This window comes from Varroa destructor, unplaced genomic scaffold (assembly GCF_002443255.2).
Source record: "Varroa destructor unplaced genomic scaffold, Vdes_3.0 BEIS01000001.1, whole genome shotgun sequence".
Classification (NCBI taxonomy): domain Eukaryota; kingdom Metazoa; phylum Arthropoda; class Arachnida; order Mesostigmata; family Varroidae; genus Varroa; species Varroa destructor.
Window position 1 is genome coordinate 71,662,260 of NW_019211454.1, and position 23,414 is coordinate 71,685,673.

At 37.5% G+C, this 23,414-nt stretch overlaps 1 protein-coding gene and 1 long non-coding RNA gene across 7 annotated transcripts; one reads left to right on the forward strand and one right to left on the reverse strand.

Annotated features, from left to right (window-relative positions):
• The first annotated feature begins 3,604 nt into the window (after positions 1-3,604).
• On the forward strand, positions 3,605-17,155 carry LOC111245743 (vesicle transport protein GOT1B). Of its 6 annotated transcripts, XM_086978278.1 has the most exons (12): positions 4,822-4,960; positions 6,881-7,121; positions 9,057-9,200; positions 12,334-12,366; positions 12,665-12,766; positions 12,978-13,160; positions 13,459-13,583; positions 13,784-14,353; positions 14,616-14,847; positions 15,097-15,249; positions 15,518-15,774; positions 16,237-17,155. In XM_086978278.1, exons 5-12 carry the CDS (start codon positions 12,668-12,670, stop codon positions 16,406-16,408), a joined length of 1,791 nt encoding a protein of 596 aa, XP_086834404.1. In that variant the 5' UTR covers positions 4,822-4,960; positions 6,881-7,121; positions 9,057-9,200; positions 12,334-12,366; positions 12,665-12,667; the 3' UTR covers positions 16,409-17,155. The 6 variants fall into 6 exon arrangements, with proteins under 6 accessions (XP_022650231.1, XP_086834403.1, XP_086834402.1 ...); XM_022794496.2 differs by lacking the exons at positions 6,881-7,121; positions 9,057-9,200 and adding an exon at positions 3,605-3,761 and having other exon boundaries at positions 4,811-4,960; XM_086978277.1 differs by lacking the exons at positions 6,881-7,121; positions 9,057-9,200; positions 15,097-15,249 and adding an exon at positions 3,605-3,761 and having other exon boundaries at positions 4,811-4,960.
• A 2,059-nt stretch (positions 17,156-19,214) lies between these two features.
• LOC147759055 (uncharacterized) lies at positions 19,215-23,401 on the reverse strand. Its single transcript, XR_015319721.1, has 2 exons — positions 23,244-23,401; positions 19,215-20,127 (listed from the first exon to the last, which is right to left on the reverse strand). It is a non-coding gene; the product is annotated as an uncharacterized LOC147759055 (long non-coding RNA).
• Positions 23,402-23,414: the final 13 nt, after the last annotated feature.

The following is a 23,414-nucleotide window of genomic DNA, read 5'->3' on the forward strand; positions in this document are numbered from 1 at the left end:
AATATAAATGAAATGGCCAGAGGTGGTCACGAGTGATTTGTTGAGTAGTGTGCAGAGTACGCTAAACTATATATATATATATATATATATAAATATAACATTTTAAGGTATAAAAAAATTAGTATCTTACCCAAGAACACTAGTAATTGGATATGGATAATGATTGTAATACGGGAAGGACTAAAGAAGACACCTGTGCGTGTTCTACGTTGGAAAAATACCAGTCCCAGTGTGAACCAATTCCATATACATTTTTATATTCAATAATGAATCTATATATACAAATCAATAAAGATATGCGCTCTATCATGCTAACTCCGACTCCTCTCTTAACATTTTTGGCTTATGTTATGAATTTATTATAATATCTCAGCGCTCGATCGTCGCTAGTGGAAGTTGCAGCTATGAGAATGAAGGGGTCTGCAGTATTGTCAGGGGCCTTTTGAAGTGCGTGAATCCTGACGAGTGAAAGGTTCTCCCAAGGGCTATCGGTAACAACAGCCTGAGAGCGCTTGAACAGCAAGTCCATCCAGCTAAACTGGGCTTTTAGAACCGAAGGTTGAGCAGCCGGATCAACTTAGAAAAACAAATTGCTGTCAAGCGAAGTCATCGTTAGCTGGCCACCGATGAGGAAGACAGCACCACGCCGAACAGATGAACCGTGGCCAACAGGTTTTACATGCCTCGACGATCGAGGATTGCTTGGTTGTGATAGCATTGATGGCCGGAGGGCCGGCCCCAATGCGCAACAGGGAGAGGCAAGTGTGGCTCTCTTTTCTCTCCAGAACCTAAATGCAGACACAGCCTTGTACAAATAGAGACTTGAACAACCAGCATTTTTAATGTAGCGCCTTTCTACTGTGTGCACCTGTTCGTTGCACATGGAACGCGCCCACCAAGTTCTTCTTTTGCCTGACGTGGTAAATACCGAAACCTATGCGTAACGTTTGATAAAAATTTTTCTATCTACATTGAGACCCTCTATTGATTCGCAAGCACAAGCCGTGGTTTAATTATAAGATATTATGCGCAGTGCTCTCTTTAGTCGCAGCGAAGGAGGAGGAAATTTCAATACATCTCGATATTCTTCAACAAAACTTCTCAGTCCGAAAATCTGTGCAAAGGTGTTCGCAGTCTACGCAACAAGACAGCCCCCGGTCCCGATAGGGTTTGCAATAAGTATCGCAAATGCGCCATCGTTCTGACACGGTGCTGGAAATCACTGCTTAATTAATGTTCGATACTGGTAAAGCCCTAACCCTGCAGAGAGATGCTAACCTGGTAATGATCCTCAAGGAAAAGGGCGACCCAACTCTACGTTCTTCATGGGAGAGAAAGTTTTTGTAATAAGTTGCTCTCCGGCTTGCCAATGAAAAAAAATAGATGAGCCAGTTACAAACCGTATCCGCCATCCTAAAGCAACGTGGGTTCCGGCGAAAATGTTGTACAGAAATAGCGTACAGGATCTTGATGACCGGCGCCAAAAGGGCACTGGTCACGCCCGCAATCCATTGTATGTGATATTCATAGACAGTTTTCTGCTTGGCGAATGGGGACAGAATTATTCTTACCCTGACGGACGTGAATATCTTCAGCCTTTTCGTTGCGTTTCTACAGTAAAACAGACGAACCATCGATCACGAAGTAGCTGAATTCCTACCTTTCATACAGACAACTGACCTGGCCGAGGCGGACACCCTAAGTCCATTCTCATTCCCCGTTTTGCTAAAGGCCCTCCATGATCAAGTAAGCGCCCCCAAAAAATTACGCAAAGTCATTTTGTAGGCAGACGACTCATTGATACACGGGTCGAACAGGTTCCAAATGCAGCAAGCTTTAGCTCGACTTCACGGGTCAATCATGAATTGGGAACTGACTGTAAACATGAGCGAGACGGGATCAGTTGAGTTTAGAAGAGGAAGAAGGACAGCGGTCACTGATGCCGGTTCGCCTGTGTTCTGTATTTGAACTTAGTGGTCTTTGCGGACGGAAGATGTTTCGCCCGTTATGTTACCGAAAAATGCATTAAGATAGCGTCGGTCCCATGGGTGACGAGTTGCGTCGTCGCTTGTCTCTTTTCAGCTTGCTCGACCTCAAGGCAACTCCGATCTTATGTAGTACGTGCTGTTTGGGAAGATCTTAAAGGGAAAAATGTCAAACAATTAAATCGCGTCAAAGCCTTCCTTTCCGTAAAACCACTCAAATAACACATGGCCACCCGAAATCGTCCGCCGTATCCCTTAGCCAAACCGTCAGTGCGATTTAAGGGCCTACATTGTCTTTTGAGCTCCAATCAACAGAAATCTTTAAACCTCTAAAGCAGAGATCGATGAGGACTTTTTGTGTAATGAGGAACGACGAGTGGGAAGGATGGACCAGCTAAACATAGATATTGTCACTCGCTTTGCCGTGCATGGATTCCATGGTAGACTCTGCAGAGAACCGGGTTCCCATAAATCTGACGATACATACATGTCCTTGAAATGTACTGGAAATTGTGATACGTACCATAACGCTCGTTGTCCTCTAGTGCCATTTTTAGGACATCTGGCAAATCTCTCAAATTAGTTTGTAAGATTAATTTAACTGAGTCCCCTATAAGTATATTAATGGTCCTGTATATTTACTATAATTTTGGGATATCCTGTTAATTGTCTGTATATATGAGGTACTTTGCTTCCACCAGCAAGCGTGTATGAATTGAATTTGATAATTTTATTATAAGCTATAAAAACAAACTTCAAAATAAGTATTGATTAACAAATTTCTTTGCATTTTAACTCCTAACCTTGTAGAAACTATTATTTAGCTGCAAGATAACTAAATTTTCAAATTTTGCGTTCGTTTTGGTTGATTAAGCATTAAAAAATGTTTACCCAATACATATTGCGGGGCTTAAATCGGCGCTGTTTTTAGGCTGTATCTTGATACACGATGAATGTATTTTTTTTAGCATTTAAATAAAAAATAAGTGTTTCGACACTAACCAGAGTAGCTAAGAAAAACATTATTGCTTTTTTGTCGATGCGATTTGTTGAAACACTTTTACGGGTATTGCAAAACAAGCTCCTCAAGCAAAAACGTAGTCGGCTTTTTCGAATCAAATGAAAACTGTGATTTGCTTCTGGATTGTCATGTCAGAGCTGATATTTGTCTTGTGGCTTCAGATGCTCATAAATATTAATAAGTGCAACTTACAACTATGTTAGACATAACATTCCCACTATTGGTGCCTTGGAACATTACAAGAATTTTGGTACAACTTTTTAATTTATATAAAACGAAGGTCCCCTCGATCAGAACTTAGGTAAACGTTTCGCGTGTATGCAGTCGGCTTAAATCAAAATGATGGTATAAATAATGTGTTATGATTTTTTTAGACTTCATTTATATTTGCTAAACAAAAAAGTCACTTTTAATCTCTTTGTATACAAACCGAGTTAGCTTGCTTTAATTAAATATTGCAAGAAAATAACAAAATCTTAATTTAGAGTATTCCTTTGCGCGGCTGCGTAAAATTTCAAAATTACAAGAGTACGGGCAGGGAAAATATTGGCGCCTTCGGTAACCGCGCCTTTTCGCACGCGCTTATATTTCGCCACAGTCCAACTTGTCTGCGCCTTCCGAGATTTAGTGCGCGCCATTTACATGTTGCTTCGTCTGTTCTTCTCACGGTAAATTTCAAGTGGAAGTTTTGAGTGATTTTTGTAACCAAATCTGTGGACTGTTATCATATACGAAATTCAGGAGCTAGTGTTAAGGTAAGCACCGCTTAACAATGGCATATCTCGGTTATAGTCGTGCGTTGGGATGTTGGGGTGCGTACAGGAGATTTGCAAACCTCCAAGATGGCCGCTTACAGATCGGTGTCTATCCTTCAAAAAAAAATTGGCTAAGTTTCGGCGGTATATTTTTTAACTCTTACAAAAAGTAACTATTATGGATAATTGCACCTAGCAAAAGCGCTGAGGTTTGGACATACGTCGTATGGTAAATCGAATAATACTGGGTAGATGATCTTTTAAGTCTCTGAAGTGAAAAATCAAACAGCATACATAAGCTCATTGTACATACAGATGAACTACAATCAGCTGAGCCGAGGGTAGTTGCTAGTTATCTGTCATAATATTGACTATGGTCATTTGGGATATTGTCAAAATACAATATATTTAAAAGAAAATTGTTGCGGGAATTACGGAGCTGGATAATTTATTGACTTGACTTCAATCCCGCGGGAATATGGTTTAGTTTCGCCGCGCAGAAAATTAGCTGCACTCATTATGTGGCGCACATTATGCTGTAATGAGGTGAATAAAATTTAATATATACCGAAAGATATCGCTGAAATGCGTGCAAATTGTTCGACGTGTATACGGTATCGAAATATATGCACTATATTACGGGTGCAGCGTGCTAATACTAAAAAGCTCACCAATACTACTGGCAGATATTAATCGATTTTTTTAACAAAATCCAGATTTATTTATAACTACCTCGGTTTTACTAAATTATACTGTTTGGCAAAATACGGAGTATAGGGAAATAGAAAATACAAAATAGGATATAGAAACAACAATATACGATTTTCTCTGCAAGAGGAAATTCTATCACTAAATAAGTGGCCCGGAAATTCAGGGTGTACCAGTTTAGAAATTGTTCTCTCCAGCATTTTTGTTAAAATATTGTATATAATAGTCCTTTATTAAACACTAGTTGTTTGTGAGCGTCAGACATAAAGAAACTTCAACATAGCGACTGTGAGCTAGAACGTATTCATTTATTCATTTCTTCCCTCTGGAACACTTTTCAGATGTTACCGGCAAGTGGCATCAGCGCTGGTGCTATAGCAGGTACTAGCAATTCCACCATCACACTTCCGGGAGCTAATTCTATTGAAAATGGTCAAACTGTTTATATCGTCGAAAGTACTTCACCCCCCCAAGCCATAGTACCGCCACAGGTTAGTAAAGGGTAACGAGTGAATTATTAAAAACTTTTTCATAAGAGATAAAGTCTTTGACCAGTTATATCCCACTTAAATCCTGTTGAGCGTGGCGTAGAAGAAAATGTTTGAAATATTGCGTAAGGAAAAAATCCGCTGCGGTAACCTCATGTACGTGCGGTAACCTTATGGCAAGAAGTCAATTCATTCATTTTCATATACTAGGGATAGAGGCTGAATGGTAATTGTCCGACGTTTTGTCCATCCACTATGAGAGTCATTGCTATTCTTGACAGTAAATCCCTAAAGTTATTGGTCCGGGGATATTTGTTTGAATAACATCTTGCATAAGTCATATATTATATAATAATATATAAATTTGTATTACGTTTGTAGTAGGTTATATTTTGCATTGGTAGGTTATAATTACGCAAAGAAAGATAATTATGACAGAGGAATGCTGCTTAATTGTACATCCTAGCTTTGATAGCTAAAATATCATTATTTTAGCGTTTCTAGAAAGTTATACGAACACGTTATTATTTTTAAGTTACCTTGTCTTCTTCGATTTCGTCTTGTCGAGGAAGAAAGAAAGATCTATTTAGACTCAAATGTTTAATTAATTAGAGAGTTCAGTAAATCATATAAGTAAGAGTTATAGTTTTTTTTATGTTGCAAGGGTCATTGTGGCATTGCTGTAACACAGTGTTAGAATATTATTAACTCAATATGTATTGTACAGAAAGAGCTTCATACTAAAAACAAACGCATTTATATATTCAAACTGAAAAAACTGTTTTGAGGATTACACAAGCTTTCAGCGGCCATGGCCAACGCTAATGCATCTGGTCTAGGTACATAATTACAATTTGTACAATAATAAGTCGTAGAAGTGTTTACCTTAAGAAGTAATTCAAATTGAAGGGGGGGGGGGGGTGAATGTACTATTCTGTTAATTTTTGGGCATCATTTTCTTGGTGCTATGTTTCGGCATCTTGCTGGGCATTGAAGTAGCAAGCAAAGCCAATTTCTTATTACGTAATTGAGGAGTCTACTACGACGTGGGGATAAGCTTTTTACAATTTCGTATTCTTTGTGCTATTGCAGTTTTTGATGCACGGAAATATTTTGAGAACCCTTTAATAAAGGCTTCACCTTGACTAAAAGAACTAAGTAGGTAATGACAATAATAAATCATTGAAGTGGAGCTTAAAGATTAAATTAAATCATAAAAGCCTTAAAAAGCTTACCCTAAAAATATGCTGCTTATCAAACTGATGAAACTTATTTATCAATGTGAAGACGCGCTTCAGTTACATCTTCAATCTTGATAATAAGTTCCAAGTTATTGTGGCACATGTAAGCACATTAAACAATCATAATAGACATGACACAACAAGACGGTTTCCTTAACTAGTTTGGAACACTTCAACAATACACATAAATCTCTGTACGTCCGTGTCTACTTGAAGTTGAAGTTTCTCGGAGTAGATTCAGAGACATCACCGGGTTATCAGAAGACAACCATTAATAGCATTAACTACTACAGTGGACTGAAAAATATCTAAAAAATAAAAATAAACAGATCTACCTCAAAATATCTGTACAGTGACCCTAAACTGACGCAAGAAAATTGCGGAACAACAAAAGAAGATTGTTGCCTGCAAACGTACGCCATATCTTTATAGCACCTTTGTACGACTTACGTATGTATATTAATAAACGTCATTCCGACAACAGCTAGCGAAGCAAAACCATTTTGTGATAGCCATTACGGTATTTTTGGCTAGTCGCGAATGCTACTACAAGTTTGGCCAACTCTTACTTCGAAGATACATTTATGTGTAATACATTATTATCAGACATTAAAGATTTGCCGCCGTAACCCTCTCAGTACGAATTCAACAAACAATATTTTGGAATGTGTTCCGCGAAAAGGCCTTCTCTGCAGAGTCTACGTTCCGCGGATTAGCCACAGTGTGAGGTTTGTTCTGTTGGCTAGGCTGAGAAATTTGTTTTGTGTTGGAACGAAGTACAGAAACTGCTGTGCTACAGCGATCGGCGTTCGACAGGAAAGCCGGTGCCTCAAGACAACGATTTTTTGTCTTCCATGTAATTTGTTTTCGAGAGTGTGACTCAAGGATATCATCAGTGAGACAACGTGAAGTGTCACGCGTTGGTAAGTATCTTACTGTTACTTAAGAAAGTCAGCATGGTGACGTGGAGATGTCATTTGCTATTATTGGTACTTAAAGTTACTACAAATAACGGGCCTCTTTTGTGATAATACCATTAGTTATCGTGGCCTAGAAATTTATTACGCTAAGCGACTGGTATTCATGGTCAGATTTTTTTTTGCCATAAGTAATAAGAGGCAGGTGGAAGTTTTGTTCTTACTTTCGAGGTTATATGTTACTAACAATGCGAGTGATTAAAATTGTTGCGCATAAGTAAATAGAATTGATATATATATATATATACACTTTTTTTTATTGTGTTTAACAAATGATTGATATTCTTGTGCAATAATTACCGCAAAAATTTTCTATTTTTTCGTTTGTGAAAACCGTCAGATAATTACTCTTTATATAGCTCGCAACAATCTTTTTCCGGTAACGCCAGTTTTACCAAGTAGCGATTAATATGTGGCGTGATTACTACGTAGGCGTAAACTCCTGTTACTCTTATTGAAGTCTGCACGGACGCAGTTTATTGGCCCTGTGTAGGTTATTTTTGTGAAATGTCTATTAGTGCGTAGACGAAATTACATTTACAAATTACGTTGATATATGAGGTAGTGAATCTAGTGGAGCGGGACTGTGGCAAACTCTTCCAGCTGCTGGATATGGTAATCAAGGTTTATTTGTGCGTATTTTTGTGTGTATTGTTGGGCAAAGCACAATCTGTTGGGATGATCGCGTTAACTAGATGTGGACTCATACAGGCTGTCACTGACCTAATTTTTTTATTTTAAGCCCAGTAGGGCTGCGTGTTTGCACTAATAAAGAAATAAGAAGCTCGCGTTTTGTATTGCGTGAAGGAGATGGAGTTGGCTATGTAGTACCCTAATTTATTCTGTTTGCTTTATGCCAAATATTTATAAGATTCTATTAAAACGTTTGAAGTGTCCCTGTTCATATATTGCCAGTTGACAATGCGCTATCCTTGAAGTGTTTTCTCGTAATCAGTTAACCACGATATAACGACCAATTGTTTAGCTTACCCTACTTCTTTGCTCTTATCCGCTACGTATAATTCATGCACGTATGCTATTATATAAATCAGTGTTTTCTGACGACTAGATAATAACACCAGTATTTGTGGGAATGATTCTGACTTTTTTTTTACTAACAAGTATATAATGTTAAAATTTTATAGCTCATAATATTGTTAGTCTTTAAACCTTTCATAACAATAGTAAATCAGGATTCATGACTGTCTCCATTTATAAACTAATCTACATTTTAGAATTCCAATACTTTTAGTGTTTCAGGCATGATCTTGTTATCCAGTGCATATAATATGTTCAAATCTGCTCAATGGTTTTATTGGATTAATAATTTCATTGTCACCAAGTATCATTCGACATGAGAGTGAAATTATATAGGAAATAGTCATCGTCTACTTTTTGCATGACAGATACTGAACAAATATTTTGAGTATCAACGTTTTTCCTTAAAAGTAATTTGTTCATACACTGCTGTTGTCGTAGTGAAGGCCCTGCACTTAATAAATCTAACGCGCCTATTTGTAGAACAAATGCATTTGTAACACAATTCCCTGCGAGACTTTTTGTTCAAAGTGTTTGTAAGCTTCTCGCCATATAGCTGCGATATTGATTGTAACATACTCGCGCTTCTTTCTCACTCTTGTTCATATTGAGTCCAAGATAGCATTGTAAATTGTATCATGGGTTAATGAAATTCTGAAACGTTTTTTGAATTGACGAAATGGATAGTACCTGACAATATCTACAGCGAGCAGTACACCTTAGGCCCAAAATGAATATTCTCTAGTTGATTCCTTGGATACGTGTATCACCACTATTTGAATGAACTCTAGAACCGAAGACAATCTGTTTGATATTAACTACGGTTTTCTGTTCCAATTTCAGACAGTTGCAGCCCACTGGGTTCGGGCGCTACTGAGTGAACATCGTAACCAGCCGTACACAATTATATGAAAATGTTTGAAATAAGCGATATGCAAAAAATAGGAGTGGGATTATCGGGTCTAGGCGTGACCTTTATCGTACTCGGTATGTTGCTGTTGTTCGACAAGGGTCTGCTTGCCTTGGGTAATATTATGTTTGTTACCGGACTCACTCTCGTTGTTGGTGTTCAGCGAACTCTATCATTTTTCTTCCAACGGCACAAGGTCCGCGCAACTGGATGTTTCCTAGGTGGAATCTTCATTGTCCTCTTTGGCTGGCCCCTGATCGGGATGTGTCTTGAATTGTATGGATTTGTTTTACTATTTTCTGGCTTCTTTCCCGTTGTTGTCAATTTCCTTCGGCGGATACCGCTACTTGGCAACATATTGAACCTGCCGGTAATTAGCACAATCGTCGACAAACTCGGCGGAAATCAAGGCAAATCAATTGTATAGTAATTAAGTAAGAATGAGAAGGAGAGAAAGAAAGAATCGAATTTTAGCAATGCGCATATCTCGTCATATAACAACAATCCAATCTGTCTGTTCTCGCCGCGTTAGCTTCTCCACTCATCGGTAAACTTATCTCTAATTTCGTGACCTGACAAGTTGTCGAGAATTGAAGATAACGCGGCTTGAGTATTGCACCGATAAAGTCATCCATCCCGACCGCCGATTAAAATCGAAGAGGCATCAAGGGTGTCTTCCTCGTCACAACCTATCATATATGCTGCACAATGGTGTTTACTGATAGACGTTACGAGAACGCTATGATATTACAGGAGGCGTAAATATAGCCCTTGTTGTTACTTCGTTGAATAAGCAAGATAAAAGGAAAAAGAGAGACACGTAATAGTGCTGTCCGTTTCTATCCGGAAGCTATCGGAAGCAACATGCGCGCACATCGACGATGATCTGTTATTAATTCGATTCATAGTTGCTGTATATATTCATTTTCATATATATATATATATATATATATATATATATATATACATATATAAATCCCATATGGGCATGAGAGTACAGTTGACGGGATTTCGGTATTTCGGAACGGGAATTCCAACACAGAAAAACGGATGATACATTTGACAACATAAATACATGAGAAACGAAGAACAGTTTCATGCGCGTGTTAGACCGTTTGTAATGTCTGTTATGTATATGTGAAAGTCGATAAACGAATGTAGATAATAGATACAAGCGATAAATGACAAAAATGGGAGTCGCCAAAAACAACCCAGCGGGACTTGATGGAAACCCCCGAGAATATTAAGAACAAGGATATTTTGGAATAAAGAAGAATCTGATTAGAAGTTTTGCCGGCAATTTCGACGGACATTGGCTTGTAAATGTCGGTGTTGTTTTGTAAATCTATGTGCTTATTAAACATTAAAAATGAATAAAGTAGTTGGTTGAGGGTTCCTGATTTTTCCGCAGTTGAAACAAACCTGATAGTTAGGAAAGAATCAGCAACACAAATGAAGGAAGTCGTCAGGCTCCTGAAAACAATGTTATGATTCAATGAATGAACAATGCTCCACAGGTTTACGGGCCATTTGTGTATGGATGAAGATCTCTGCGCCACTTTGTGTTCATATGCTGCAAGAAAAATAATAGGTGGAGTGAAAATCGTGGGACGGCTTGGATATGTACAATCGTAGCCCACAACGAAAACCGAAATCAGCTGAAAGTGAAACGAAAACAATCACTACAACGAGAGGGAAACTGACACAGAAGCTATTATTATTTTTAATGTTTTAATTATGTATGAATAATAGTAAAATATAAGTATTGTACAATGATCAATAAATTTCTTATATAATGAAAGTAGATAAGGTAGGCTTTCTGCTGAGTGTCTGAAGTTACGTGCGAGTATACGACTATGATATTATAATCCTGTTATCAGAACAATACTAGAGGCCTCTTCGCGCAAAGCTTGTTAATACTTTGATTTCTATGTAGCATTGTTTAAGGACTAATCGAAGCGATTTTCTCTAATAAATCTTTAACATAAATTTCAGCTGTTTTCATAGAGCTATATAATCTCTTCTAATACGTTTCGTGATTCTCGAACATTTGATTATGATAATAAGACGTGCGGATAAATTTTTGACGACCCACGTAGATTATACACAATGGGACTGCTCCCGCGCTCTCCCACTCCGTTTACAAGAAAGTTGATGTTTGCTACACTTATAGCATTCGCAAATTAAAACTACCAGGTGTTTAAGTTATATTGGCCAATACCAATTGTAAGAATGTCTTTGAGTTTAATGCACACTTACGCACGTATAAAGAAAGGTGCATACGAAAAATGATAATTTTATAAACTACACATTTCGTTACTTGTTTTCACATAATAAACATTTTTGTTTTAGCTAGTATGTTGCGATTTGTGTACTTCTTAATTTGTAGGCATTAGCTAAGCTGGAATTAAAATAATCGTAAGTCTCAAAATAGGTTCCTTCATAGTGGGTATCTGTCAACGTGACGACTGGTGTGAGTTGGTGCGACTTTGGTGCAGTTTGGTAATGCCACCACATAAGGTAGGCTAGAATACAAGAGTAACTAGTGGTTGTAATAATCCGAACTTAAATTCCGATTTACTTGTGGATGGCGTTTCTAAACTAGGTTTCGATGATTGTTTCAACATTCCGCCAACACAGGCCTACGAGTCGTGATTTCCAAAGATAGGCAATGAAGTACATGCAGCATCATTTCACATTTAAAAATCTCTAGTTAGAAACCCTAAGAAATTTGAATATAATTTATATTATCCATTTGAGTAATAAGCTTTAAATATAAACTACATGTTTGAGCTAGCGCGAATTATGAGAGTTTGTTATTATAATTCTTGGTTTTTATTATACATACACGACGCAGCGTTTCTATTAAATGTATTTATTAATGTATATATATATATATACAACAGTTCTATATATACAAACAGGTCCTCAGGTGTAATTAACACTAGCTAGAAATAATAATTATTATTTGGATGGGCAGAAGATGCTCCAGGTTTTGTAAATATACGTTACAGTATTTCTAACCTCACTAAGAAAAGACTGTCTGTATAGATCTTAGTTATTTGCGGGCTATATGAATTACTCAGGTTATTTGAAATGAACTACACTAAATGCTGAACTAATATAGTTGTATATATTATGTGTGGTGAGTTCAGATCTCTATTTGGAAGAAAACGGTTGGTTTTATTAAAGATAATGTCTATGTTTCAGAATGCATCGAAACTTTTACTCAGCAGCGTTGTGGTAAGTGCTAGTTGGTGTCTAGTCGAAGACGCATACATTCGATGTAGAGCACCCCTTTTTGCTAAACAAAAGTTGATGCTTGGTTCTGAATTTAGGTGGGCTATTATTTTTTTGAATTCTTTTAGTCAAACGTGACTGGTTTCGCCACACAACAGGGTAAAGTTAATAATATGTTTCATGATTTTTGAGGTAGTTTTTCGTCGAAAGCCATACCTTCTTCTATATATATTTATAAAGCTTACATCAAGCTTACCACTACAACGTGGTCCAACCACACGCATAAATATTGAAATTTCAGAGCATGGCTGCTAATTCTCGGATTAAAGCGGAACCTCATCGCGAAACGGATTGTCCTTCTTGTGAGGCTTGCAGATCACGGCTGCAAAAACTAGACGAACTTGTACGTATTATTTTGTTACATCCTTATGACGTCCGCGTCTATGTGGTAGTAATATTACGATATAAAAGACAACTGCAACTCCGAAAAGTTGCTATATATGCTCGAAAATTACTGTTAGCTGTATACTGGCAAACAAATACCATTGGCATTTCGTATCTTCGGCTGATTCGTAATTCATATGGATGGCCTTGATTTAACATTTCTGTAATAGGAGATTAAACAGGCGGAGCTGGAAATGATGCTGCAGATCTACCAAAAAAAGCTCGACTTATCGAAGCGGCTCTTGGACGAATACCACACAAAAGAGAAGACATTTCTTGACAACATAGGAAAAATTTTCAACGGGGACCAAATTGTCCGTATTCTGACGGGACATTGCCAGAAGCGACGCGGCGTAAGTTCTATGCACAATTTCATTTTGATACGCAACCGTTATTGTGCTTTATTAACTGATTTTGACAACGTTTTAAATTAGCCTATGTTTTCGTAAAAAGTCTATATTATAAATACATTTAGATTCTAGTTGGGCATTTGATTGAGTGAATGGACTAATTGATACTATTAATGATATTTCCATTCGCCGCTGGTTCACAGAGGAACTCGCAGAAATTTTTTACAGTTAAGCTAATAAAGGAAGTACTTATTACTACCAATTGTTTTGTTTAATTGTTCTTATTTCGCGGCCCACGTAGGGTTCAAGCTGGGATGATGGAACATTGAAGAAGGCCGCAAAGCTTTACTTTCTTTGTTCACCACAGGGCTACCAAGAGATTCTTCACTTAAAGATGCCTCTACCCAGTAGTCACACGTTGCAAAAGTAAGCTGTTCATTGACTGCCATGTACGTGACTACGCTCAAGACAGCATGCAATATTATTGACATAGTAATCCTATAATGTATTATCGATAACAAAGGTTAGTAGTATATACGCAAAATATGTTCTGTGTAATCAGTCTAGTATTTTAGACTTGTTTTTGAATTAATCTCTAATCGAATCTATTTTTTTTTAACCTGAAGTGTTATCCAGAAAGGCCGCCCCCAACCACTGAGCCCCAAAACGTCAGTGTTTGATCCTTTTGCTAGTACCAGCGACTTGAGTTCGTCTATCGCGCTTGTTCGTCGTGGAATTGTTCAACAAAACCGGCAAAAGGAGACTAGCCTACTTTGTGGCAGCAGTAATCGGCCACAACAGTTACAAGTAACGCAGCAGTCAGCACAACAACAACCACAGGTTCAGGAACAACAGCTACTAGTTCAACAACAGACACAACAACAACTACAGATTCAACATCAAATACAACAACAGCTACAAGTTCAACAAGAAACGCAACAACAACTACAGGTTCCACAAGAAACGCAACAACAACTACAGGTTCAACAACAAACGCAACATAACATGCAACTACATCAGCAACCAGAACAACCGCCAGCAGTGATCACGTTAAGTAGCAGCCCATCGATGCAAATGCCCCTAACTGGAACGACTTCTACCTCTGCAGTCACAGCGCAGATTCCACTCGGATCTTCTGGATCCATCGGAACTACCGTTCCTGCGGCTATTGTCTACTCTGCATGTTCTCAAATTCCGTAAGCTGTATAATTAATGTACCCTGTTTGCCTTGAATGAATACAACGTTTATTTCACTTAACAAAATGTACGTAGTTTCAGTATTGTCTAATCTGTCTAATTTTAAGCCATTGTTCAGTGGAGTGAATCTGCGACCTGAACTAAATATATATATATTACAAGTAGAGAAATTGACCCGTGTTATGATTCAAGTTCATTAGTGTTTCTATATGATATATATCCTATATGATATGTATTTCGGCTCTCATCTATGCTTTTTAGGAGGCTGGTTCCTCGCAACGTTTTCACCACAAGGATCCCCAAAGTAAATATGCCAGATGAATTTGCGAATGTGGTTACTGAAACTGTAACCTCAAACGAAATTTGCGAAACATCATCTGTCATGGAAGTTACTAAGACGCATGATCAGGAAACCCTGGAGGAAGGCCCCAGCGCCAAGTCTAATCTCATATGCCCAGAGGGCGATATCGAATTGTTATCCTTCGAACCAGAGGTACTTTTTTAGTAAATAAATTCACCTAACCCGAACTTTTAGAAGTGAGATGAATAGAAAAGTAACTGAGGTTTACTTGAGAATATGTTATCCCTTCTGCAGGGCATGATTAGCTATTTCTTTAAATACTTCATTTGTATCATAGGTCTACTGATCGTTAATGTACGGGACATACATGTGCTGATTAATTTAGCCGGTATATGAATAAAATCCTGTATAATGTATCCATCCGCATTGACTCGATTCCAGGCTAATAACAGTGATCCTCCTGAAAAAGATATGTCTGTCGAGCGCGCTGTAGGAGCTTGTGTACGTGCTTTAGTTGATCAGGTAGCACGACCTCCACAAAGTTCGGCCGTTAGGCCTCGTGCACCGTATGTCTCGATCTTGAGAAACCCAAATGTAGGTTGCGCCTCTCTATACGAGGATGGAATGAACTCAATATGAGCTTAGTTCAGATTATATAAAAATAGTTATGCAGTTAGTGTATGGCCAGTCAACTACAATGTGCAATCTATCTAGCATTTTCGGTTTACTAGTAAACGTAACGAAATTACTCTCATGAAATTTCAACATAATAGATTTAACATTTATTTATTTTACTCTGTGTGTTTGATAGCTATTGAAAAGGTTTATAGTTAGCATTTACATCATTTAATTTTATCTGTAGGACCCAAATGCCCCAGCCAAATACAACCTTGTGGTACCTCGTCACCTATTGCGCCCTGGACAACGCATTGTGTTAAAGGCTGCTACGTGTGGTCCAAAATCGTCAGCGCCGACTGTGCAAATTATTGAACCATTTAGAACTGTGGATGCTAGAATACCATCGCCAACATCCCCAGGAACGATAGGGGTATCTCGGCAATTTTCCATTACGAATCCCATAACGACCCTGGGAGGACAAGTTATCAACATTAACAAAAGGTAGGTTGTTAATTTTTCTCGTCGTAGCGGAACCAACCTTAATTATGTAAAGTACCAACTTTCCTTTTGTCGTCGTCTCTTATTAGATGCAAATTTTAATTTCTTTAAATCTTACAGGATACGCACTACCATATGGCGCATTAAACCAGTTGCACTAGACCACCAAGATACTAATAATACTATAATAGCCAAATGGTTGGCTTCTATTAATTTTATCTCAAGTGAAATTTGGTGCGAACGACTTCTTCTTTCTTATAAAATATATGTCCGTCTTGGTTTGTCATATAGAGGTGAATTATGGTTCCTACTACTACGTCGATGTATAATGTTAGTTTTCTGCCTATTCCGTACCATTTTATCGGATATAATTCTTGGATGCATCGAGTTCTCTTTCGATCTAATTCCTGCAAACGCCTAACTGAAATTGAATCGGCATCTTAAATGTTGTTTTATTTGTAATAGGCCTGTGGTATCTAGTGCGCCAACGATCTCCGTAAGGCCACAAATCTCCATGTTACCTAATCAAGGACACATAATTCAAGGACAGCCCCAAATTATTGAAATAGCTGGAAGCAACATTGGAGACATTGTCCAGTTTTCATCCACGGCCAAAAAAACACGTTCTAGTGATTAGGAATTAAGCAAGGATAACATTGCCTGTTAATTCAGGACTGAATATAGCGCGTGTTGTGTAAAGAAAAGAAAAATACGTTGTGATTTGTGCATATATGTATTTATAGTTCCTTTGTTACAGTTTGCAGTTTCCCTGCGATTAATATTAGCTAAATCGACACACCGTATGTAAACCTAATTTTATAATCATATTGCAAAAGGAATGATAGAAGGTCAGTATTGGTAAGTAAAATATGTACAATTATGATTATCTCGATGCAAGCATAGGTCAGCTTCAATAGTGAGCACGAACACTGAACATAATAGTTATCTACTGCTGAATTGGGATGCTAGCCTTAAATGTAAATAGTCCGAAACTCATTATTTATGTTGGACAAATTCCAGTAACAGTTATATCATCTCTGATCTACCTAAGATGAGCTATATATAACCTTATGATAAAATGTAGGGTGTACGTATGCGATAGCTAGTGCGATAACTAATAAAATCAATTTGCTGTATCGTAATGTGAAATGATTCGAATGGTGTATCGTAGCAATATGACATCGTTTTCTCGTATAACTGAACAATTCGCTGTGTATATCGTCAGCTCGTTCGACATATAAGCTGATATACGTTGTTTCTTATATGCTTAGTACACTGTAACTATATACATACACAATCGTACACATACTATCCTTATGAATTATGTATCGGTTTTGAAACAATGATATACCGAAATAAACAATACAGTAATCGTTGAACTAAAGCTAAAGGTCGCTTCATTCAATTGAGAAGTTGATTACGTGTGCGCTTATCTGACTGTGGAATCTTTACGTTCGTCATTTGAACTGTAACATCCAGCAACAGCCCGATCCTCGTAGAGTTCAGCTTACAGAAATATGAGTGATACGTATCTGTTAATAACTTAATTTAGATAGAGTGATTAAAGTTGATTCTAGCAAAGCAAGGGTTATACCTTGATCACCGACATGGAACTTGGGGATTAGTTGACAAAATGTATAGATCTAAGCCGATGCTTAGGATTACAATTAGTTGCGATAGAGTTATTTCTGTAAAAAATACCTTGCAGAGTTGTAACGACAGAATTTCATTAGGAACCTAGTACCATACTTTGTTTTTCAAAGCAAGATCGTTCTAGGCGTTTAAATTACTATTCATTTTTTGAGATAGCTAAATACTGTTTTTGCACATTAAGTTTTGTGTAAAGGCTAATTGTAGTAAATTGCTGATAGCAAATTTGCAGCCTGGGCCGCTTTCATATAATTGTATCATGTAATCTGTGGTGGAGTTTGGCATAAACGACGGACAGACCTAATTAACTATATCTAAATTAGCTTCAAAAAAACGAAGATACAAAACAAGCGCGTCGTTTATACTCTTTTATCCAAAACTTTTACGTTTTATTAATATGTATAGTAGCAAATCAGGTTCATGTGGTCACTGAGTAATTTCTGCTACAAGTAACTGAAGTATGTGAAACGCACGCAGATTTAGATATGTCCATTTCTAATGACAAATACATACTTAAGTTTTAAACTAGATCTATTCAGCAAAAGCAGATTTTGGGCTTCTTAAATATGTAGCAAATTAGTTTTCTGAAAAAGCTTCTATAATAGTCTCACAAGAAAAAATTAGTGTAATTTGACAGTCACCATTAACTAGTTAGTTGAAAGATACTAGTACATCAGAGTAAGCTGGTTGATATAGGCACCCTTCGGAATTACTCGAAATCGTCACGTGAAAAATATGACGGTAACCTTTTCCGATTTACGTGATACGCCCGACAACATCCACGCGAAGTTGTTAATATACGAAGTGTAGGTTTGATTCTTAGATGAAATGTATGGTGAATATTAGGTTTTTGTCATACTTCTCAAAAATGAACGCTTTCAACGGCATTACTTTGCCTCTGATATTTTCGGTCACCTTTCCTTCGTTTGATGTAGTTTGAGTAGAAACAATATAGTAGCCGGTGATGGAGATATGCCCTATTGACTATGTATAACTTGCTATTCTTTGGAAAAGGGTAGGAAATTTTTCATTTTCTTGTTTTATCGAAAAAAAATTTCATTTCGTATTTTTCAACCGTTCTTATGAACCTCGAAAGTATTTAGTTCCTAATTTTCAAATTGTTCGATAGACAAAATATTTTCAATACGACAAAGTGCATTAAGTAAAACAGACGGGTGTTCAGATAAAACAGTTGCTTCTGTTTTAGTCTCAACTAATTATAATACCATAACATATCTGCTTGTGTAGGGTGTGTGGATTCTACGATTCATTCTATGTGTATTTCCGGTTCATGTGTGCTCGATTTCGCTATGTAATCATTAGTATAGACGAATCGCTGTTGCCTAGATATCTCGTGCTGCGGTAATCTGAATACAATCTAGGGTACGATATTTTTTCAATCCCGTAAGTTAGAGCAACAATGCGGTCCACGTACAACTTACGTAGGACGACACTATTTGTCTTTCCTTCTTTTTGGATAGCCTGTTCCTCCTAGACTGTTATACTATAAGTTACGATGTAATAAGGTCGTTGAACATTTGTCAATTGAACCTTCAACATACATCACCGTACTTTTTTACCACCTATAATAACATATACATATATATGTATTCCTATATTAGGATGTTTGTAGCTTAGTATTGTACATACTGTATGGTCAAGCGGTGCCAAGTGTTCATTCCTTCGATTGGGACAAGATCCTCGACAAGTTTGTAAGTAAGAAGCCACAGTAATTTGCGATTGCTCGTACAGCGTACGTACATAGGAAATAACAAAAAGTACAGAAACGTATATATAGCATAGTTATAATATTAAATTTTATGGAATTTACCCCATGATATTAACTCTACGAAGGGAACATTAGTATTATCGTTGCTATTTATGTGTTGAATGTAAATCATATTTTCATTTAGTGAAGGACAAATTCATAGGTGACGCACGTTTTGCAGCTTGGCTAATTCAGAAGATCTAAGCCCAATCTAAGCTAAATCAGAAGATCAAGCTTGATAGTCTTGTTGATACTGAGTGTTGCAACGACTTTACTTGTAAGTTGCGATACATCGTGAAGAAGTCAATTTATATTTTCTTAAGGGAAGATAACGCTTTTAACTAAATAGTTGTTTCTTTTATTAGCCGTAGATAGATTCACGTATCTTGGGTAATACTTACAAGCTGTATAAACATTTGCTAGTGAAATAAATGTCGATTAGTACTTATGTCGGGTTGGCGTTTGTTTATGTCTCAGTATTAACATACAACTATCTTGTATCAAACCTCAAGTGTTGAACGGATTCGCGGTCTGTGTCTCGTTAATAAGCAGTGAAGACCTGTGCAAATAGAGAATCGACTGGCATATCGGTTCATTTTGAGTTCGTGTTGTAAGTAGATAACGGGGCCCGAACGTGAGGCATTGCTAACGGTGCCCACGTTAGATAAAACGGCTGGATCAAGTGCACACGAAGACATATATATGGTTTGGTTTCTCGATGTATGAAGGAAACTAATCTTCGTCCTCCTCGGCCCACAAGCCCTTGTGCAGCCATTGGCATGTACCTTAAATAATGTTTACGGAGCTTACTAGTTTTATAGATTGTTCTGAGTCGAAGTAAAGAGGAAGTGTGAATAACCAATCGATAGGACCTATATGCCTGCCCTTCTCGCGTACGCCATGTAGCTGTTGCGCGCGAGCAGTTGCTGAAGATGATTCTGTAAACAAAGTATGATACCAGAGATCAAAGTAGCATTGAACTACAAAACTCTACGAAACAGTAGGTAATAGTGAAATTGAAATTTTACTTATCATTTATTTCTGGTTTTCAGCCTCAACCATCCGTCGGACGTAGTAAAGTAAGGCTATGCATCATCCATTGAATACAATTATAAACAATTACTTCAACGTAATTGCCTAAATACAGAGTAACGCTTCAATTATGTACCATATAAAGTGCACCTGTACTGGATAAAACTTACCAATATATGTCATAATATCCGGATTGATTGAATTCTAAAATTAATGGCCACGCGAAATAATACCAAATTATCTGTCGACGCTGAAAAACTATCAGAATGAAGGCATTGAATTCTGTCACTGTAAATAGATTGTATTGGTCTCGACAGATAACTTACTTAATATTAATTAGGAATTAATAGGAATTAGTAAGCACAAAGTTAACTTTGGCATTCGAAAATGTATTCAGAATGCTAAAATGTTACTTCGGAGGTAAATTTGTTCGACTTGTGTGCTTTCAACGGATAATTTTTTCAACGGCAAACCCCTCTTCACATGTGTACTTCCTTAATTCTGCAAATTGGTAAGCTGGTTTCATACATATGGTCTATTATTATTGACGCAAGCCAGTATTATTAACGATCTCTATTTCACTCTGTTCATGCGCATTTTTAATGCTGAATAGAGATCACATACTAGTTTGGAGGCCAAAGTTTTACGCGGGAACCAACTAGACATACTCGATCCATCTAAGTTTATCTTGGCGAAGCAACTCAGTGACTCAGGCCAGGGCAATTCAGTGATACCGTAGAAAGAAAAAAGATAGCGCGATCCTAAACCAGGCAACACGAACATCGCACAGGCTTGTGCAACTTGTACCAGCGTGTATTATGCGCTTTGGTAGGTCTTTATCGAGCAAAGAGACGGCTTCATTTTGCAATACGTGAACCAAGAACAAAAACAGACAAACGTTAATGGCGCGTTACGCTGAAACAAAGCTGGTGCCGCTCAAGGTCGTCCTACTTAAATAGACCCAAATTTCATAGCTTTTGTCGATAGGCTTGAAATTTGTATATTCAGAAAATTTTTAATTTATTTGGATGTTTTTTTTTGGCTTTAGCGATATAATCTGCTCAGTTGATTCGTAAGAGGTGAATCGGACCGATCCTGGCGGGGACGCAGATGATGCGCTAGTATGAGTGGTAGTGATTCGGAGGCGTAAGCGATTTATTTGGCCCAATGAAAGCCTCGTAGAATTAAGCCGCTTACTATGTGCCAATCAAGAGACGTGCTTTAATTAGCCATTATTCTGTGCTATACATTCACTACCATTACTGTTGGGTGGAGTACACAAAAATTGACCAGCAGTGATGGCGTAGCAAACTGCTATCAGCTAATAGAAATCGAATCGCGTAATATCTATGAAAGTTCTTAAGCTCTTTTCTGCTCCGCCTAAGATCAGGCTACAGCATAGGACCACTCTCAAAAAGTTGCCATCTGGAACTTACGTTCTTCGAAGCAAGTGAAAACTTTTCAACTTCAGACGTGTCCTTTATAACAGAAATGGCCTTATTGATGCCGTCGCTGATTAGAATCAGTGCACTGTATTTATCTGTTATCACAGCGGATCAGATGTGAACATTTTCAAAGGAAGTAATGTGTGTACTGACACGTAATGTATGACCGTGACTTTTGAATATCGGAATAATAAACTAATACAAAAGGTGTTCACAGGACGTATGGGCCTACAGAAAAGACATTGAGAAACATTGCTTTACAGGTATACATGGAAAAAAAATAGGCGAACGCCTTTTTAGTTATGGTTCATAAGTTTATCAAAGAACTGAATATATCTGCGTCTATCACACACAAAATAATCAAAATAACATGATCATTTTCTTACTTCAATTTAAGTTGTCATAATGTAAGCGCATTCGTTTCACAATAAGTTCTTTAAAATCTGTTCCTTTGTAAACTTTTTTTTTCGCAGCCAGCGTGTATACCAACAAATAATACAATATCATCAAAGAGACTAGTGAATTTTTTCTAAGAAAATTACCTAGATAAATTCAATTTATCATTATGCTGGTATAGCCCAACGTTTTTCTTGGTATCGAAAGCAGCCAGAGCTTATTTTTCCTTTACTATTTGAAGTAGGCGAAGTCAGTTGTCGTGGCGTAAATATTGCAGATGTACTTTCAGTCAGTTATGTATAACTGACTGAAATATTCAAGGTTCAAGCTTCGGAAAGTATCATATATGATGCTACCCGAGGGTTGAACCTCGAAGCCTCGGTCGTACAGAGCTATAATCCTAATGTGCACTCGCACATTTGTTCCAATAGCCGATAATGTTGCTTTCAAAACATTACAGTGTTTAACAAGAGTTTTCTTAATCAAATATGGCGTAGGACAAAAATAAACTTTTTTTCGAAATGGCCAAAAACCCTAGTCTCAACAACCAGCCTCAAATAGTTTTAGAAGGAGCCATCGTAGCTACATTTGCCTTTTCGTCTTGTTTGATATATCTTTCAATTTATATGGAAGGGGCTATTGGACGGAGCTGAAAACACAACATGAAATAAATAGATTTTTCTTATAAATAAAGAAATGCGTGTTTTCTAAGAAAAGTAGGAAAGTGGTTGTCGATCTATTTGTTTGATAATATCCGTAAGTTTGCCAAATATGAACGCAGTTTGTTGTGGCGTGATAAATACAGTTGTATATTTAGGCGTTAAACTTACGACTAATAATGATAGCATAACTTGCGTTAGTGACAATTGCGTTAGTACGAATAAGTGATTCACCGTTTTTGTCCAAAATTCAATTGATCCAGCAGACGTCATGATGGTCTACCTCACAAAACTTTCTGTTGAAGTGAAGCAGTAACAACTCAGCTTTTTGGCTGACATTAGAGTGGTAAATTCGACTTCGCTGAACGTTACCGTCTAATGCCTAATAGCTGCTAAGGAGTTCTATTATCTGCTCACATCTTCGTAACGTACTTTCAGTATCATTTATTCTACCAATCGGTACATTATATAATGAGCGAATAATAGGGCTTAGTAAATGGAATTGCGTGACGAAACTATTACCTCCATAACAGAACGGTCTTCCCATTCCTCCTCGTCCCCTTTCGTAGCTGCCACAGAGGCTAATAATAGAGGAATTATTTTTACTAATGTGAACGTGCTGGAGGTAGCACTGTCAACAGCAGACGAAGCTGACGTGTGACTTTTCCAACATATGCATGGTGGATCACGTTT

Bases quoted from the DNA above. Each gene is read 5' to 3' on its own strand.
- LOC111245743 (XM_022794496.2), top strand. From the start codon at position 4,811: ATGTTACCGGCAAGTGGCATCAGCGCTGGTGCTATAGCAGGTACTAGC. The intron at 14,848-15,096 runs GTACTTTTTTAG...ACTCGATTCCAG, and splicing joins TGTTATCCTTCGAACCAGAG to GCTAATAACAGTGATCCTCC. The intron at 15,775-16,236 runs GTAGGTTGTTAA...TATTTGTAATAG, and splicing joins GTTATCAACATTAACAAAAG to GCCTGTGGTATCTAGTGCGC.